We start from the raw sequence: 20,608 nt of genomic DNA, 5'->3' as shown, positions 1-20,608 counted from the left end.
TTCTTCTTTAGCTTCGATGCAGAACTCACGCCTTTGTTACATCCCACTGATTGCCAGAGACTTGAGCCACCTCCTCTCTAGGTTATAAGTGGGTACAGGCAACAGTTATAGGGAATGTGCATCAAATAGGCCTATCCTCCAAGTCCTGGGGAAAAAAATGGAAGGAACTGATGGCTAAGGCTGCCAAAGGGCTAAAGCGTCAGTCTTGTCTCTTCCCATTAAAGTCCTTAAAAGCTTAACATAGTTTTCATTTTTCAGCATTAATTCAAATCTAAGTCTCCTGCCTTCCTCGAAAATCCCCTCTCCACCTTGAGTTGGCTGCTCCAGGAGCATCTTCCCTGCTATTATTAGTGGGTAATCGCTTAACATTTTCTAGAGGTAATTAACCTTGCCTTTGAAATGAAAGAAATCCCTAAATTGAGCAATATGATGAAAGCCATTCTTTCATGTAATTTAGACTCATCAGCCAAGTACATCAATTTCTAGCTCAAAGGCAGGGCTGAAGAATAAGCAGAGGAGATATTGTAAAGAAAAAAACTCAAGGTCTTAATACTGTCCGTCTCAATTCCTTCAGAACAGGGTTCCCGGGGCGGCAGCCGGATTGCAAGAGGCCAGTGGTTCTGTTCAAGTGCAACACAGTGACCTTGACAAAGGGCATCTGTTACAAGGAGTCCATGTCCAGCTGACAGCAGCATGGTCAGTGTTGCACGCATACCTGAAGGCTCCAGAAGTTCACTGAGGACTCCTGCTTCTGCATTAAAATGGAATGTCTTTTAACATTTTTAGGAAAACAAATGTCGTTTTGCAGAGCGCTCTGGGAGTCTACATGCAGTTTGTCAATCCCCGCCAGCATCTGTATGCACGCCTGTCTCACAATTAACTGTAAGTAGCTCCTTCAGGACCATAGGTTTTGAGGGGGTGAGATGCCACAGACAACTTGCTTGTCCCCGGCCTCCACCTAAGGCTGTGCCCAGCTGATTTCAGACTGATGGATATCAGAATTTTCCTCTCGCCAAGAGAAAGGTTTCCAAGATGGAGACTAAACAACATCCCCTGGTATCTCGTTCCAAAGGTTGGGAAAGTTCCGTGCCAGCAAACCACTTTGTGGTTGCATTAGACGCTCTCTGCTGCCCTGCGGTTAGCTAGAAGTCACTTTACCGCCGGGCTTTTATCGCCCAGCGGCTGCATTTAGCATTCTGGGTGACCGTGGCCCACGCCCCAAACCAGAGGAAGGCCCTGAGGGGCTTTTTGAGGACCATCCAGCAACCCTCAGAGATGCAGGAGGTCCAGATCAGATCTACAGACACAGATTTAAAAAAAAAAAAAAAAAAAAAAAAAAAAAAAGGAGGTCACTTTGGCGCCCTCTAGGGGCAGTTCATTGCCATCCTGTAGATTGTGAAATCTTTGGGTAATTTCATGTCAGTATGGAGACAAACATCTTGTTAGTGATTTCCTCATATGGCTTACCAGTACCCTTTCCTACATTCTTTTTGTTGATTATTTTACATGACCACAGGATCCCTTTTCTCATGGAAACTTCATCATAAAATCCCGTACCAAAGGGGGAAAAAACCCAACAACAACAAAATTAAAGCCAGAGACTTTGATTGTGTCTATCAGTTCTGTTTATTTTGATGCAAGCACTGAAGGCAGCTCTTCAGCCCTCCTTTTTAAATGTTTCCCATTCACAAACATGGGATCTGAGTCGGTTTCATTCCCCTTTAACAAATGGGGGCGCTCCAGGGGAGCAAATCTTATGATGCCTCATATTGAAAAGCAGGGTGTTAAGAGTCTTTCATTCTTGGCATCATTGGTAAGTTCCTTTGCTTCTCTGTGCCTCAGTTTTCTCAAGTGTAAAGTGGGTCAGAGAAGAGTGCCTTCCTCATGAGGGTGCTCTGAGGATTGAAAGAGATCATGCCGATAACGCACATCATTGTCCTTCACAGGTATAGAGAATCTGGGGCACTCAAGACAGGAGAGCACGGGAGACTCAGGAGTTACCTAACAAAGGCACCCACTTCACAGAGCTGTTGAAGGGGTTAAATGATTTAATGAAGGCAAAACACCAGAATAAAGTTTAGCATGTCCTAAACAACTGAAATCGATTCCTGTTGCAGATTTCCATTGTACAGTTGAGTACACTGCAACACATATCGGTTAAGTAAGGGGCTTAGGGAACTACATAGTCTGCAGCAGAGTCACGAATCCATCTGACTCCACCGCCCAGGCTTTTTACCACGATGCTCTCTCTATGCATAGTAACTATTACCGTCAGTAGTATTTTGACAGGGGAAATAATTTTCAGTAGGCCTGCTGTCTCCGACTAAAAAGAAGTTTCCAGTTCGTCAGCCCAAGAAGTGCATACTCTGAAGCATGAGCCCACTTCCATGAAGACACCAAAAATGTAACCACCCATTCACAAGTCTTTTGGTGGCGTGGGGAGAAGTTCTCCACATTTTTTTTTTTTTTTTTTTTTGGCAGTAAGAGGCTATTTTCTGCTGGCTGAGATACTGGACTTCATCTGGGAAAGTGGACATAGTTGATAAGGAATTTAAAAAGGGAGCATCCAAAGGGAAGCCAAAACACCTTCTTAGGGTCTCCCTGTCGAGGTGAACCCAATCGAAAGTCCTGGTAACTTCTAATGTTTCTCTAGAAGAGGCTCCAAAGCCACTCCACTTTCTTTTTCCTTTTTTTTTTTTAAAGACTTTATTTATTCATTAGAGAGAGAGAGAGAGAGCACCCAAGCAGTGGAGAGGCAGAGGCAGAGGGAGAAGCAGACTCCCTGCCCAGCTGGGAGCCTGACACAGGGCTTGATCCCAGGACCTGGAGATCATGACCTGAGCCAAAGGCAGGTGCTTAACCATCTGAGCCACCCAGGCTCCCCTCACTTTCTGATTCTAGCATGGAAGATGCTCCTTGCACCTCTGAGAAGGAATCTGAGGATTCTTGAAATTTCTGTTGAAATTGGATAGAGAAGTTCTAAGCTAACCAGCGGTAAAGTGTTCCTAATGTAGCCTCAGTAGAAGCGTCCCTGATGTAGGGCTTTCTTCAGCTCTCTTGGTCAGCATATTACCAGCTCTGCTATCTAAGCTGCTAAACCTCAGAGTCTCCCAGCTCAAGGATTTCCCATTGATTTTAGCTTCCAAAAACAGATTTCCCACAGCACCACCAGATTGTGACCGTGGGTGAAGTCTCCTGCTATTCTGCTTACTGTCTGCAAGTGCTGAGGCTTTGGAAACTCAAATCTTTGAGGCTGTCTTATTTTCTCTGAGGAACAGAGCTAAAAGAAGACGGTTTGTTGTTTTAGGGAAGACACTCATTCCTAAGAAATTTCTAGCTATTGGGCAGCGGAAAAAAAAAAAAAACTGTTTTGGAAAAAGTTTTTCTGATGTTGAAGTGGTACAAACATGTATTTAAAGGAGATGCTTTTCTCAGAGGTGTTGCTGAGATGTATGCCTGTATTTGAGCTCCACTTGGCTCTGAGACTTCCCCGTGCATTCCCATCCCTTCTTTAGGCAAGTTGGTAAAACACTTCATGAGTTAGTTTCTTCTTCTTCTTCTTTTTTTTTTTTTTTAATGCTATATAAGTAGCGAGGCCCACTGGTCCTGAAGCAAAACTACCTGAAAACTCTGTTTTCCTAGGAAGTGCTTTCCAGGTAAGAGGAAGAAGTTTTCAGGTTGAGATTTAGACTCTGGAAGACTCCCTCCTGCCCAGAAGCGGTCATCCCTGACAATGACTGCAAACAGCAGCAGCAGTGAGACCAGTGATAATGCCACTTACACTGGCCTCTATAGTAGTCTTTACTATGAAAAGTTCAAGTGCCGTGTGCAAGGCTGCAGACGATCCTCAGGTGTGTTTCTGTTCCCATTAACAGACAGAAAACTGAACTTGCAAAGGTGTCTGTCTCACTGAAAGGCCGAGAAGAAGTCACTCACAGGAAACAGGAAAACAAAATAAAACAACTTCAGTACTTTTATTACACGTCAAAATTCCGAGGGTAGGGTTGTATACAATCGAATCAGCTTTTGAAGAGCAGGTTTGCCTGCTAGTAGTGTATTCATTCATTCATTCATTCATTCATTCGATGTTCACGGAGTACTCATTACATGTCAGCTGTTGATCAGGGAGTGGGCCGCAGCGTCCCTAAATTCACAGAGCTTCCATTCTGGTGCCTAGAAACAAACAAACAAGAACATCAAAATAAAATATCAGGTGGACATAAATGTTGTGGGGAAGCAAAGGAAGGAAGCTAGGAAATGCTGAGGGTCTTATTTCCTACGGCACGGTCCAGGAAAGCCTCGACAGGCAGGAGGCGTTTAAGCAGGACTTTGAAGGAAGCTAGGGCTCCTTGAGAGTGGTTAAAGTAGAATTTTCAAAAAGCCAAAAAGCCACTCTCACTCATATAAATAGAAACCGAACGTATGTCAAAGATTCATTCTGCTCAGTAATCAGCAAAGGAATAATAAAAGGTTAAGACTGGTTCAAGCGGCATTAAAAAATGTGGCATTTACAGGAAGTTTAAAAGCAGAGTGTTCAACGAAGAAAGACCGTTAGAGACAAAGCTGGTTCATGTCCTACTAGATTCTATATCAACTCTAGTCTCTGAAATTCTCTAACAGACAGAAATTATTTGGTCTCTCCTGGAAAAAAAAATCTACAAACTAACAAGAAACTTCACTCCATCTAAGACTTTTAATCAACAGTAAACAGTGAGTCAGAGAGAGTCCATTCCCCTAAATCGTCCAGTGGGGAGCCTATGAAACAATGTACCCATAGCACATTAAAAAGACACACTGCTCACCTTATTTTCTAGTTTTGCTTTTTTTTTTTTTTCTTTGATTTTTTTTTGTTGTTGTTTGGTTTTTTGTTTTTTGTTTTTGGTGTTTTTTCTTTACAAAGTCAAGCAGATAGCTGGAGGACGAGCATTGCAGGCAGAGACAACATGAGTGAGTCGGCCCCTTTCCCTCCTTCCAGGAGGAGCCCCCCACCAATGCACACTCATACGTTCTTATTATGAAGTATGGTGTAAGTTAATAGCTGGGGGTAATCTGGAGAAGCTGGAAGATTTATACTGGAAAGAGAATGGACTTGAAGTTGGAAGTTGAGAGTAGGGAAATTTCAGAAGGTATTAGGGAGTCATGAATATGAAACGTGATGAATAAGAGGAGAATGGATTTGGACATTTTGCTACTTTTCTTGGGCCTGGAAAGGTAGTTCATCTACACCAGCCCCACCTTTGACTGTTTCCTGAGAAACTGAGCAAAGACATGATGAACTGGTTCCCATTACTTTTGGTTTGCTTGTTGGGCTGTGTTCTATAAGAGATGGGGCCATGGTGCTTCCTAGCTTCATGTCTGTCTATACAACCTTCCTCTAACTCTGAAACATTCACACTCAATAGGGTGTTACAGCATGGAGACATTGTCACTGTCATTGAGATGTAATCTCTGTTTTCCAAAACACCTCCTCCTCCCACACTTTGCGCTGCTTACAAACCCTCATGCATGCCTTCATGGTAGCTTCCCCACCACCGAGGGAACCAAGTATCTCCAAATTCTTTGCTTGGCCAACTGGATGATGAGACCATAGCAGCAGAGGTCTTTCAGCATAAGGAGCAGGTCTGGGAGTAGGAAGCGATTTTTTTCAGATGGCATTTATAGCCCCTCTGGGATATCCAGATAGAACTGTTATGTTGTTCAGTAGGCAATTTCCCAATTCTCCCATCCCACCCTTTTACCAATGGATAAATAGAGAACAGAGTGGGTTTCAGGCAACAGACAAGAACCTGAAGGAAGAGGAAAACAGCAGCACTGATGGATATGATTCACCCCCCACCAAGAAGGATAATATGGGGAGGGAGAGGGAGGAGGCAGTGGGGGAGAAAAGAGATGAGTTTGTGACCCCAGCCTCTTTGCTTTTAGAAAGAGGCTCTTGCTCCCAAACATTGTCTTCACACTGCTTGCAAGCCCACCAATCAGAAATTCATTTAGGTTAATATTCACATATCCTGAAATGATTAAGAAGACCACCATTTGGTTCAATAAACACTTGTTTAGTTCCTGATTATACTGAAGTTCATGAGAGAGTAAGTACAGAACCATACTTTGGAGACCCCAAGTAAAAAGGGCAAGTGCAAAGGGGCTTGGATAAACGATCCTTGAAAAGGATGCTGACCATTTTCATTCTGGTTGCAACTCAGAGTCCTGAAGTCAAAGAAAGCCAGGCCAGTTATGTGACCCCTGGATCTGAGCCCTGGCCTCAGGCAATAGTACCTCCAGGGCTTCCAAAGCTCAAAACTTGGTTTTCTCTTATTCTGTAGTACCAGGCTATCAGCTCCTTCATCCTAGATATTGGGAAAAGCAATGTAAATTTCCGTGCAGGTCCCCACATGTATCCTGGGGGGTGTTTTCAAATTTCATCCAGCTTATATGGCACCAAGAAGTATTGTGTTCTCTCTCCCATCTTCAAGGTCAAGAATTTGATTCCTGGTTGCTGAGAAAAGCCAGATTTCTCCTAGAAGGAAATATTTTTGTTAGAGAAGTCTGTGTCAGATTATTTCGTCTGTTAACAGCAGAACCAGAAGATAATGAGGACTATTTGACAGAGACTAGCATTGACAAATGGTACACATTTTTGAACTCATTTCAAAGTACAAACTCCTATTTCATTTCATTTTCTAAGGCTCTGAATAACTTATAGACAATTTAATTGCCTGTATTTGGAATAGGGAATTCCTAAAATGCTGAGTATAATATTTGGATTTAAAGAAAAAGACACCATAATAGAGGCCATTGTTCAAGTAAGTAGAGACAGGTTCATGTATTTCAAACCCTGGATGAAATATAAAGAAGATCATTGAGTTCTAATTCGAAAGAATTCCACTGAAAGACTCAGAAAACAATCCACTGCGAGAATATGAGACAGAATTATAATATTTACCGGACAATTGTTTGCTAAGAAGCATTTATTTTATATCAATTTTTAACAAGACTGAACTGTCAGATTGTTTAAAATTCCATCGGAAAAATTTGGATTATCACAAAAGTGTTTACTCTTTTATCCTTCCATGTATATTGGATTACTCATGGAAGACAATGGAAAGAATCTGAGAAATGCTGGTTTTAACAGCAACTGAGACTCCATTTCAGAAATATTATAGACTATGTAAACGAAAGCAATTTTTGGACATGCATTAACGCAGCCGTAATACCACTGGTGCAATGTAAGACACCAAAAAATGAAAATTTCCAGCACTATCAGCAGAGATTATTCCTTGGAAGATGATGGTAGAAGTGAAACATGCTTCCCCTATATCAACCATGCTTGCATAGGAAAAAAAAGTTATCTTCATCTTGTTTTGCTAAATATCACCATTAGCTCCAGCAGCATGACTGAGAGTCTGTTTAATAAAATAAGACCTTTTAAAGTCATCCTGGAACACTGGAATTATCACCTATGAAGACACTGCAGTCATATATAACTTAGATCACTCGCTGAATAGACTTCCCTTAAAAGCACGTTTAGGACGACAAAGCCAAACTTCCTCTTGGTATTAAAATCACCTTTGATCATCCATTCTAATACCAAACAGGCATGTCCACTTTTTTTTTTTTTTTTTTTCTGTAAGGTCTGAGTTTCAGGGACACAGGTAACTTGTAACAATGCAACACTTCTCAACTGCACGAGGACCCCCCGGGGGGTTGGGGGCCACAGACTGTGGGGTCCCGCCCCCACCGCGGCTGCCTCGGTGTACCACAAGCGGGGTACAGAAGGCATTTCTAAGGTCATGTTGACGCTGCTTTCCTGGGAACCACACTCTGAGAACTGCCGCACTGAAGGACTCTGGGTAGGAACTGTTAAAAGCAATTGTAGGAAAAAAAAAGTAATCTTACATGTGGGTCAGGCTGGTCTTGTGTAAAATGAAGAAAAACAAAAAATGAAACAGGCCTAAGCTTCCCCCTAAAGGCTCATTGGCCTCTCTGACGGCTGCCTCTAAACAGAGCCCTCTGCTTCCTGATTTCCCTTCGCTCTTTCCTACGTCTAGTTCTCGGAAGTGCTCACAGAGCCTGCTAGCTTCATTTACCCTACAATGTACATGGCACATAGCAGTTATTCTTCTCGGGCACCTTTGCATTTTAACAGGGATCAAAAATTTAGACCCAATAAATGAAATCTGAATGCAAGGCGTCACTCTGTTACATTTGCACTCCATCACCCGCATTACGCCACAATGGTCTAAAAGACAAATCTCTTTGTGTTACTATCCAGTTCGAAGTCTTCCATGATGATTCTGCTCTTAGAGGCAAATTGTAAATGCTTAGCAAGACTTTCAGGCTTTTCTTTTCTTTTCTGTTTTTTAAAGATTTTATTTAGGGGCACCTGGGTGGCTCAGTTGGTGAAGTGACTGCTTTAGGCTCAGGTCATGATCCCGGAGTTGCAGGATCAAGTCCTGTAATGGGCTCCAGGCTCAGCGGGGAGTCTGTTTCTCCCTCTGACTCTCTCCCCTCTCATGCTCTCTCTCACTCCCTCTCAAATAAATAAAATCTTTTAAAAAAATACAAAAAGTAAATATTTTATTGATTTATTTGAGGGAAAGAGAGATAGAGAACAAGTGATGGGGAGAGGGAGGGAGGGAGAGAGAGAAGCAGACTCACTGCTGACCAGGAAGCCCGATGCTGGGGTCAATCTCAGGACCTGGACTTCCAGGCTTTTCAACCTATGCCCCTGCCTACCAGCTCAACCTCAGCAGCCACCTCTCCCTCCTCCCACTCTGTATACAATACTGCACTACGTCAATTTCTCTGAAAATGTCCTTTTCTCAGGATCAGCTCCATCATTTTGGGGACCCAGTGAAATAGAAAAATGCAGGACCCTTTGGCCATGATTATTAAAGAAGTTCAAGACAGCGACTGCAGAGCATGTGTCCGGGACCAGAGGCTTCCGAACACGGAGCCCTGTGTGACCGCTGGCCACACACCTGCAAAGCGGTCCTGACTATTCCAGGGACATTAATCCCTAAGTTGCCTCGGCACTTGTCTTGAGGTATCACAAAGAAACCCGTCAAGATGTATTATTTCCTTTTGCTCTGAGTCAGTATCTCCGGACTTGTTGAACTTCAAATGCAAGAAAGCACATGAGCCTCATCATGCCTTTACTCATTTTCCAGGAAAACTTGGATGTAGCCAGAGAGTACCAGGTCCCACTTTGACCCTGGCACTGACCTGTCATAATCTCTCCCTCTTTGGTACCTCTGTAAGGTACTGTTCCTTCCTCCGGAAATGCCACTTACCGAGTCTCGGGAGAAACTCCCTTACCGGGCTTCAGTCTCCTTTGTATGAGTATCTTATTCACTAAGGCTCCAAGCTACGCCTACGCCAAGGCATCTCCATCTTTGTGTCTATAGAATCCAGCACGATGTCTGGATCGAAGGAAGGACTTCAGAATGTTCATTAAATGAAAGAAGGGAGGTCAGCCATCCTAACCTTTCCCCCTATTTCAAAACCGGTTTTGTGGGAGAAAACCATTTCTAAAGCTGAGAGGTAGCTTAAATGTGACTCAGTCTTCCCGATTTACGAGGGTAGGTCGTCAATTTACTTCTAGTTACCACGAAGGGAGGAGGCAAGAACTGAACTGCTGCATCTCTGGAACCTAATCGAAGAGGGTGTCACACACACACACACACACACACACACACCCCGCCCCGCAGAGACGTGTTCGGTCCTGCTCAGTGGAGGAATCGGACATGAGAGAGTTTGAATCACCAAGGATGCCTTTCCTAGACTGGCTTCATATGGGAACTTCTATTGTTAATTCAAACATCAGGAGCCGTCTGAGGTCTGCAGTCGGCTCCCCTGGGCTGATCTAGCTTGTGGTTGAGATGTCAGTTTTTCGCTGCTCCCCCCCCCCCCCCCGCACCCCCCCCCCCCCGGGACTTCTGACTCCGCACCGACGTTCTCCCGTGAGTGGGTAGCGAAATACCTTACAAGCTGAAATTCAAACCGATAAAGTCTGCTTTTTGTAAGTTTATGGTTTATCTATGAATTCCATGTACCCAAGCTATCTTCATCCCTGGTTGAGGCAAAATTTGAGCATTGGCAGGATATCATATTTACTTAGGTATTTTGCTCCAACTTGCGGGCATATACTATTCTGGGCACATTATGAGAGAAAATCCAGGAAGCTTTTCTTTCCAGTATAATCTTTTTAGTTGTTTTTTAGCCATTGGTATAACTCTGTCCTTGCAGGCACTGGAGGATTGAAGCAGCAACTGGTCTTGTTTTTTGGGGGGCGCGGTTGCGGGGAGAAAAGAGAGCCCATTGTTCCTGACTTCTCGGTAGATTGCTGCTTCTTCTTTCCCTTCCGTGTCTCCTGAAGTAGGTGGGCTTTCACTCCCTCTGGAAGCAGGTGCCTCCAACCCTTGGAGCTCACTAACGAGCTGGGACCAACGGTGGTCAGGTTCAGACATGGATCTCAAAAGACAAAAAAGTTCTCAGCATTAGATGCTTCTACAGCAGACATCAAGGCCTGAATCGCCATTCCGATGGGCACATCTGGCCACCTGCTCAGAGAGCAAATCCCAGCCTGTCTATACCATGCTGTGAGTCATGGAGTGGCAGGGAGCCCGTGAGAAACTCTTCATGGAACCAGAAGTGGGGCTCAAGGGCAAGGCAACTTTATCTATCCTTTGGATGTTAAGGGTTCAGTATTACTTTTAGCCCGTTGAGTGGACTTCTTCATTCCTTCACTCCAAGCTTGGTGTGTGCACTCCCAAATCCAACTTTTGCTTGCTTGGAGACTTAGTTGCAGTTGACAGTTTCATAGACTTAGAATCAGGACCCTCAGGGTTGGGAGGGGGTTCAGCTGGTTGTACAGTCTGTCCCTTCTGACAGCTGAGTCTGCTTTACCGCCCCATACTACCTTTGCCTCAACACTACCAAGGACAGGAATGGACTACTGCCCAAGATCACCCACTTCATCCTTGAGTAGCTCTTTCAGAAATACCTTCTTTTCATAAACCAGATGTCAGCTTGGCCTTTCAGATTTAAATGAGATTTAAATGAGATTATTTTGATTCTCATGCCTTATGCAGGAAGTCATTCACAAGCCTTTCAGACTCCCTGTCCATCTTCGATGTCTGGGCAGGAGGCTGTTCCTAAGTGTCCTGGCCACCTCCAGCTGAGGCTGAATCACTCCGTGTATGGAGCCCTCTCTTTTCTACACCCGTCCTCCTTTGGGCTGTCACCTTTTCCCCTCCACTGAGCAGTTCTTTTCTTTTCCTGCTGGGACATTCCACATGAGCCTATCTCAAACACAAGGCCCTGCTAGTGTGTGTGACATAATTAAGGCACTGGCTGGAATTAACAGTGTGGCGACCAGTCAGGTTAGGATGAAACAGTACACGTTTCTATTCTTCAAAACCTCTCAGCTACCTCATCACCAGGACCCCACTTCCTGGCCACATTTCTCTATAGCTTCCACACCCCAGAATATGCTGTGCCCCCTCTTTTCTTCTAACTCCTCTCTTCTTCTGCCAAATTTCTTGCTCATGTTCCAAATTCTAGTTAACTCACTCTGTAGAGAAGTTTGGTTTTGCCTTTATCTTCTAGACCTTGACCTTGGGACCTCATGGCCCAAACCCAGGGCAGTTAACCAATGTGTTTTCCCAAAGACAGCCCGCTCTCTAAAAGTCTTGTGCCAGATGTTACCCTGTCCCCACACAGTTACGCAAAGTCCAGGTCTGACTCCCTGTCGATTCTCTCAAGTTCATTACAACCTGCCCTTCCTTGGCAGGCTTCTTGCTCTCGAGTCATTGCTATGGATGGGAAGAACACAGGCTTTGGAATGAGACCAGAGTCTGAATCCCAGATCTACTACTCATCAGTGGTGTGACATCCATTGGGCTAACTTTTCGAGACCATCTTTCCCAGCTATGAAGTGGTGATAATTATACCATCCACAGGATTTGTTTAAAAATGTGATCTTCTGGTACATAATAGACACTCAACAATTTTTATTTACTCTAATTAAAGTAAAATGAAATGGAGACCAGGTTTAAACATCTCCCAAGCAGACAGAACCGTTTAAGCCAAGTAAGCAAAACTCAATCTGGCTTATTTTTAGGAGCATCCATGGAACTTACTTTAGGTTATTTCTTATAAATGCCACTGATAATCATCAAAGAATCTTAAAACATTTTCCTAAAATGGTATAAGATAAGCACTTTTAACCAATCCCCTGCCATCTGGAAACCCCCACTATAATAACCAATCATTGTGAAGGTCAAGTAACTTTGTCATTGTCATTTTCTAAGCTGTGCCAGAACATCGTGCCCTTGAGCTTCATCGTCCTGGGTTTGAAGTGCCCCTGATTGTTCCAGTCCATCTCTCACTCAGTCAAATATTCGTATCAAGTCAAGCTCTGTAAATTTTCTTTCAAAGCTTTTCTTTTCCTTGGCCTCAAAACCCTTCAGCACTGCTGTGGATGAACCCTCTCCAGCCCGGTTTGTTTGTTTAGACGCCTGACCCCTATCTCCTTGCTCTCTTGGTTCTCTTGGCATTTCATCTGGTCCCTGCTTTCATCCCCAGCTTTGGCTTTCATTAATCAGTCACTCGCACTCCTATGCAGAAGGGAAAGAAAATCTGCTCCTGCCTTTTCCTCTGTGTTACGATTCTGACTAACCCGAAAATAGCTTCGGAGATGACAGAGATCAAGTTATGGCTCGCAGGTATAACTGAGCTGTTTCCTAATTTCCAAAGGGCATCAGAAGTGCTGAGATCACCGTGAAGATGAACCCTCTTTTTGTCAGAGAGGACTGAAGAAAACACTGGCCTCCGTACCTCTTTTTTGGCATCTCATAAGTAAGCGCCTCTGTACTCCTGAAAAGAAAACAGGTCAGAGATGCCATAATGGCTCTCACAACCCAAATCTCACCAACATACAAGGTTTAAAAATCTTAAACAAACAAAATATCTTGCAACATAATCTCTGTTCTAGTGCTACATGACTCGGGTTTTAAATACATAAAACTCCACATATAAACCCTTAAGTGTAAAACGCTGGTAAGGAAATTGACACTAAGTAAAGATGATCACTTTTATGATTTATTGATCTACCATATAGGTTATCGGAACCTCAAAACTAACTCAGCCTCTGATGAGGTGGGAGTCTCCAGGATGGGAGTTACCAGAGAATGGACCCTCACCGACTCAGCCAGGCAGACACTCCAGGATGCACATCTTCAGATCTGGCGATTTTTTGGGTGTGGGGGAAGAGTTGCGTGTTTTCACTGGCGTTTGCACATCAGGGAGGCATTCTAAGAGAAAGCATCCTGGTTGAGCAGCTTAAAAGGACTCTTTGTTTTTGTTTTTGTTTTTTTAAGATTTTATTTATTTATTTGACAGACAGAGATCGCAGTAGGCAGAGAGGCAGGCAGAGAGAGAGGGGGAAGCAGGATCCTTGCAGAGCAGAAAGCCTGATGCGGGGCTCTGTTCCAGGACCCTGGGAACATGACCTGAGCTGAAGGCAGAGGCTTTAACCCACTGAGCCACCCAGGCACCCCGAAAGCAATTTCAGATGAGTTATTTGTCTCTTTACGGTCCAGATGATCATTTGCACAAAAAGCATAAAAATGAATGCCAGTATTAGCTGGAAACCAGGTCTGGCTACTGTAACGAAAGTCAAAATAATTGCGACTTAATAGAGGCCGGATTTTTTTCTCCCTCGTGATATGGTCTAACCTCAACCTGTCCAGAGCGGAGAAGGCAGCTCCCCAGTTTGGGACCAGGCTCCCCAGATGCTGTTTGGCATCTTCAACACTCATCTGTCACCTCAGGGCTAAACTCTTCTCAACTCTTGCCAGTGAAAAAGGAGAAGGCGAAGCGGAGGGCACAATCTTTCCCTTTTTCGGGTGTGAACTGCAAGTTGTTTACATCTATCTGCTCCCACCCCATTGGCTATCACACAGGCACGTGGTCCCATCAATCTGTACCACCAACTGCAAGACAGAGCCTTTAGCAGGATGCCACGTGCCCAGCCAAGATTCAGGGCTTGTCTTGCTGACAAAGAAAAAGAGAATACATACTCAAGGGGAGCTAGCAACTATCCTTATGGTTTCCTGTGAGCTTCTGCTAAGATAGAGGTGGAATGTTTGACAGAAAGTCAGGGTTCAATTGGTAGTAGTTAAGTGTTGTGTGTTTTTTTAATAATAGGCAAAAATTTAGAGTGGTGGATTTGATTTCAGTCTTGATATAGAGACAAAAGAAAAAGGTACGTGTGCCTTCACACTTGCACGCAGAGACTCCCAGTGTGGGTCTGATTAAGAATGGCTAAGGTTTGGGGATAAAGTGACCGTCACTGCCTTGGCCTCCTGGTCCTGCTGGGTTTTAGGGAGTGAAAGCTTGGCCCTTGAGTGAGGCCTCAACCTTGCCCCATCTCCCAGCCAGTCCTGATTAGGTTATTGCTGGTGGAGTGTGTTGGGGGGAGTCCAAATTGCATTTCCCTCTTAATGCTCAACTCATTTCTTCAATTCAGGCATCTGGGCTTCTGAGGAATTTCATCCCCTTCTCCATGGTCCAAACATACCTCATGAACAAGGCTCCCCAAAACATCACACAAAGGAATGTTACCCACATCTCTTGTATACACTGCCATGCTGCTCTCATTATCTTTCATGCAAGGATTCTCTTTTACTCAAGTTCTAAGAACAGGAAAAGGGCAGGGAAGGGAGGGGTGGGGGAAGGGGACAGGGTAGGATAAGGGAAGGGGAGAATAGGAAGATAGTAGGAAGCGATGCCAAAGAGATATACATCCTGCATTGAAACCAAGCCAATAAGCACACACGGCAGTGGGATTCTGCAGTAGTGAGGGGTCACATGGCAGTGCTCCCTCACTCCGGATCACAATCTGAGAAGATCGAAAACACATCCTACTGCGCTGGGAGAGAGACTTGATAGCGGTGGTAGGGGAGGAGGGTGAATCACGCATCATTCCATGCTCAGATGATTCTTATTCAGCAGGACATCCAAGAATGACATACCCTGAGTGAAAACTTACTTGACATTTTGGCAAACTACTAAGTTCAAAAATAGCATTTCACGGACAATGAGAAAAATTTCAAACTAAACTGTGGAGCAGTCACCCTGTGGGATGCTATTTTACGATAAGGAATACTATTTTACAATAAGTGTCTTTGGGGCTTTCCCTGTCAAAAAATGAAATAGTCTGACCAGTTAGAGCAGGACTCACTAAGGGGAGAAATTTCACATGGACTCTTTGACTAATGATAAAATAACAATATAACTCAATGTAAGAGATTCAAGGGATCTAAGTGGGTCTTTTTTTTTTTTAAAGATTTATTTATTTAAAGATTCAAGGGATCTAAAGATTTATTTATTTATGTGTGAGAGAGAGAAAGCACACATCCTAGTGAGGGGAGGGCCAGAGGGAGAGAGAATCCTCAAGAATACCCCACACTGAGCATGGAGTCTGACACTGGGGGCTCAACCTCATGACCCTGAGATCCTGACCTGAGCTGAAACCGAGGTCCGACCTCAACCAACTGAGCCACCCAGACACCCTTGGAACACAGTGTTTTATAGTTAAGAAAGCTTCAGACTTGCTTTGCCATACGCTCAAACAGTGGCAGAACCACAACTAAAACCTAAGCACTGGAAGCTCCTACGCCCGTGAGCCTTGTCTGGAACGTTCTGACATCAAAGGAATCTCTTATTCTGTAAAGAAAATATCTCCTGTGGGAAATCATTAATATGTCCTTATGCTGATTTTATCAAAAAAGGGTGAGACCTGAGATGGTGAAACAAATTCTAAGGGCATAAACAATGTCATCCAACTGTTGTATAACGACCACATTCCGGAGGAGTTTTCGGAGTGACAAACGACTTCAAATAAACATTTGGTTCTGGCGGCACATTTTGTAAGTGGCTTTAGAGGAAATGTGGAACGCAGAAGAATGCAGAAGAGACTGGTGATCTCAATAGGCTGGGAATGAGGAAAACCCTCTGTTAAATAACGGGAGCCGAGAAAATAAGGTAACGTTTAGGAAATCCCCCTTCCTATCTGAGTGAGACAGTAGGGACTACCTAGACTCAGGAGATTGTCCTGTTAAGTGAAGAGCTGCTCCATTTGACCCAAACGCTGTGGCACGGATGAGCATGCATGTGCAGAGAGTGACAGGTGACCACCCTATCTGTAAGGAGAGCGAGGAGGAACTGGCAGGCAATGGGCTATGGGAAGCAGCTGAGGGGAAAGTACACTGCACAAGGATTCAGATGACTTGGGTCCCAGTCCTAGAACTGTTGCTAGTTGTCCAAGCTGTGCCACCGCAGGCAGGTTACTTAAACTCTTTGGATGGGCTTCAGGTTCCTACTCATAAAAGAAGATTTTGCTTCATCTTTGCCAGCTCTAAAATTCTGCTTTCCTGGGTTCACTCTTCAAACGCCTATAGCAAAGCTTCCCAAACCTCCAACCTGAGGCACCTTGGCCCCCCCCAGGGCACATGTGGCAATGTCACAGTTGGTTGTCACACAGTGGGAAGGTGCTACTGCTGTTGGCATGTGGTGGGGCAGGACAGGGATGCTACTAAACATCCCCAAATACAAGGGGAGCTCCCTACAACAAAGACTCATACACCCCAAAATGTTCATAGTGCTGAGATTGAAAAACACTAACTGAAAGGACCATATAATGACAAACCCATTTCAGCCAATTACTGTCATTTGCCAGATTGCTTTTTTAAGAGAATTTGAAAATTTTGATTTTTATGTAAAATATTCCCAATTAAAGATATAGATAGATAGATAGATAGATAGATCTATCTATCTATATATATATATATATATATATATATATATATATAAATAATATGCTCTAGGAGCCATATAAAATGGGGCCTTAGGACAAATCCTGTCAGCAAGCTATTGGTTTCTGAAATCTTATTTAGCCACATACTGTTCAAGTAATTAGTGTAGCTTCACTGAAAGTGTGGATTCTTTTCGTCTGTGTCTGATTATCTGAGCCAGAGCTAAACAGGTCATGGTTAATCCATGTGTGTGCTCACACAACGTGTATGTGATGGAGTGGATAAAAACACTACACGGAGTGTCCAGAGACATTCCTACTACCATCTGGGTAAGGCTGGAGTCAGAATCCTTACATTTTCTGAACAACAGGATCTCCATCTTTGAGGAGGGTATCGATACCCTTTCTGTCTACTTCTCCAGGTTGTCACAGGGTTATAGTATCTTGGAGCTAGAAGAGAACTTCAGAAATCACCTAAGACACAGTTATACCCAGAGAGGGGACACGACTTTGCCCTTGAACTCAGTCCGTCAATGGCAGGCCCGCTCCTGAGAAGCCAGTATCTTGGCTCCCTGTCCCCGAGTTCTGGGAGAGTGAGGCGAAGGCAGGTGGTGTGGGCGGGAGCGCCAGATGTGTCTCTCTTCCAGAGGTGGTCTGCCAGCACTTGCTCTTCCAGCTGTGCCTGAGCTGCACCAGATGTGACCCAAGAATTAGATGAGAGGGATGGGAAAGCACCGTGAAGGCTGTAAGCGGCTGCCCTGTCTCCCAGACAGAAGGCTGGTACGAGTGTTCGTTTTCCTCCGATGTATGTACAAGCGCAGGCAACAATCTGGCCAACAGCAACGCACGCGTCCGGTGCTGGTCCCGGGGAGGCCTGAGCCCTCCTGTGACTGGCTCAGCCCCTGCACTGGGCCACTCTGAGTAAACCAATGCAAAAGCCCATCAGGACTCTTCTTTGTGGGCCCCTGAGAGGAGCAGTGTTGTCCCAGGGCCACCGGGACTGAAAGTGCAGTGTTCTTTCTGTATTCCTGGAGCTGGTGGCATCAGGAGTGAAATCCGCAAGGCTTACCAGGGTTTAGGGACCTCAGAACTCTTCACCCCACCACACTCCCTCTCAGCGCCTCAGATGCTTTCCTGCGTCCCGCGGGCTTCTGGCCCATCGGGCGTGGGGGGCTCACAGCAGGACAGCAGGGCTGTCTCCGCAGCTGCGCAGCCCATGCTCCCGGGCTGAGGCCTCAGAGCCCCTCCATCTTTGCTCAGCGCAACGGAGAGGCCCGAGTTTTGGCATCAGCATTCAGAGCTTTTTTTCTTCTTAGTGCAAAAAAACGGCTCCCACGTCCATTGTGAACTTGGCCACTGGTTGTGCAGGCCGCCCGGAGGGTGAGACAGAACGTGCTGATGCTGAGGCTGCCCCGGCAGGTTCCACATTTTTTAGGGTAATGATAGAGTTTTCGGTTACTTACAGGATGTAATTATAAATACATATTTGCAATAGAACCAGCCTGATGTGCTTAGTTTCCCATGAATAGCACACTGCACTTTGGAAATGCGCCGACCTCCCCTCTGAGGCCCTCCAGCCTGGATCTCTCTCCTCTGATTTTCCTTCGTTCTTCCAAATCTGTGCCACTGACTGGGGAACCACAGACCCTCTTACTCTCTCTCATCCCTTTATGTGTGATTGCAGGAAGAGTCACCTACTCTCCATTCTACCCCATACAAAGTATTAACCGTGAGAAACATCCGGACTTCTTCTATCCTTTTTATTCCCGTTGTGTAGGCTGATGTGTGGCATTTACTAGATTCCCAAGAAGCTTTCACGGTCGTTGGAGACGTGGAGGGTCAGGGACCCCATAAAGAGCATCTTGCTGCCACGTGAGACTGATACACACTTTGAAAAGTCAGACATGGGAATAGCAGATATAAAGGCCAGTCACTAACGAAGTTGGAATACAAACTGGGCGAGAGGCCGCTGAGTGTCATGGTGTTGACTGAGTGGGTCCTGGTGCCTGAGGCAGGCCTGTCACCGGCAGGGAGAAAACTACCCCCCAGGAAGCATGGAGGCAGGTTCTCAGGTGGAAGCTCATCTCTCACGGGGAGAAGGACAGAGTTTTCGGTCACCATTATATTTACCTCCAGTTTACCAATCTGAGAACCCTTGTAGCTGCCTTGAGGCCCAGTGACCAACAGGGCAGAGAGACACAGAGGTTACACTTGTGAAGCCTCCCTCCGTAAGGAAGGTTGCCTGAGAAGTCAGGGACGGCTGTTTCCCCCTTCACAATTAATTTTAAATGATGACAACATCCGAGCTCCTTTTTCAAATATCTTTGTCAAATTTCAACACACTTCCTTCAAACCTTATCCACATCCCAACACAATCTTCTGGCCTTACCATCCCCTCCTGACACAGGGAAAGCAAGAGTGATTTTATAACATCATCAGATGATCATATTATTAAGGGTACACTAACACTTCTTAATTTATTAACTGAACTAAAGCATTTCTTCAGTGGTTGCGTTGGTACAGACTGTAATTTGGCGACCTTTCCAGAGACTGGGGGCCTCAAGGAAGAATAGCTCTGAGCTGAAGCCTGGCTACCCCACAGAGAGTGGCCAGAGGGGCAACCTCTGAGAGCTTAATTAGGCCAGTTCAGGGGTTAGAATCAAAGCTGTCACCAACTAATTATGTGCTATACAGTGGCTAACTGAATGTCATAATAAAAATTTTTTAAAAAGTAAAAAATTAAAAGCTATAACCAGACTCTGTTAGGCTAAGGAAGCAGCATTACAAAGTTTGTAGTTTAGGTTTTTACTTATTTTTTTCTTTTCTCTATATAAAAGAGTTAGTTTTTTTTAAAGCAGTTTTTAAAATTTAATTTAATTTAATTTTTTTCAGTGTTCCAAGATTCATTGCTTATGCACCACCTCCAGTGCTCCATGCAATCCGTGCCTCCATAATACCCATCACCAGGCTCACCCAACCCCCCACACCCCTCCCCCCCAAAACCCTCAGCTTGTTTCTCAGAGTCCACAGTCTCTCATGGTTTGTCTCCCTCTAGAATTTCCCCCAACTCACTTCTCCTCTCCATCTCCCAGTGTCCTCCATGTTATTCCTTATGCTCCACAAGTAAGTGAAACCATATGGTAATTAAATCTCGCTGCTTGATTTATTTCACTCAGCATACACAGCAAAACTGGGAGGAAGGTACAGAGATGTCCCATGACCCCCTGACCCCCTCACCCCGCAACACATACACAGCCTCCCTGATTAGAAACATCCCCCACTGGAGGGTACACTTGCTGTAATTGATGAACCTACGTCGACACATTATAATCACCCAAGGTCCACAATTTACAGTAGGTTTCACTCTTTGTGTTGTACATTCTGTGGGTTGGACAAATGTATAATGATATCGATCTATCACTAGAGTATCATACTGAGTATTTTCAATGCCTTAAGAATCCTCTGTGCTGTTCATTACCTTCCCCTTCACTACCCCACAACCACTGATCTCTTCACTGTCTCCGTAGTTTTGCCTCTTCCAGAATGTCTCATAGTTGAAATCATAAAGTATGTAGACTTTCAGATTGGCTCCTTCACCTAATAATATGTGTTGAAATTTCCTTCATGTCTTTTCATGGCTTGATAGCTCATTTCTTCTTAGCGGTGAATAGTATTCCATTGTCTGGATCTACCACCGTTTATCCATTCACCTACTGAAAGGCATCTTGTTTACTTCCAACTTTTAACAATTATGAGTCAAATTGCTATAAACATCCCCGTGCACATTGTTAC

At 44.6% G+C, this 20,608-nt stretch overlaps 1 protein-coding gene across 2 annotated transcripts in view; it reads right to left on the bottom strand.

The window, feature by feature from the left end:
• Positions 1-3,544: 3,544 nt before the first annotated feature.
• The window catches only part of CCDC91 (coiled-coil domain containing 91), a 377,326-nt gene continuing 360,262 nt past the window's right edge, over positions 3,545-20,608 (bottom strand). Inside the window, exon 14 of one of the 2 annotated variants that reach the window (XM_047741685.1) lies at positions 3,545-4,173. In XM_047741685.1, the coding sequence (XP_047597641.1) occupies positions 4,111-4,173 (63 nt within the window). In that variant the 3' untranslated portion in view covers positions 3,545-4,110. Of the gene's footprint in view, positions 4,174-6,032; positions 6,515-20,608 lie in introns of those variants that run through there. The other variant, XM_047741684.1, reaches the window with a different exon arrangement.

This window comes from Lutra lutra, chromosome 8, assembly GCF_902655055.1.
Source record: "Lutra lutra chromosome 8, mLutLut1.2, whole genome shotgun sequence".
NCBI lineage: Eukaryota > Metazoa > Chordata > Mammalia > Carnivora > Mustelidae > Lutra > Lutra lutra.
Note: the sequence above shows the minus strand (reverse complement) of the source record. Positions and strands in the feature narration are given on the sequence as shown.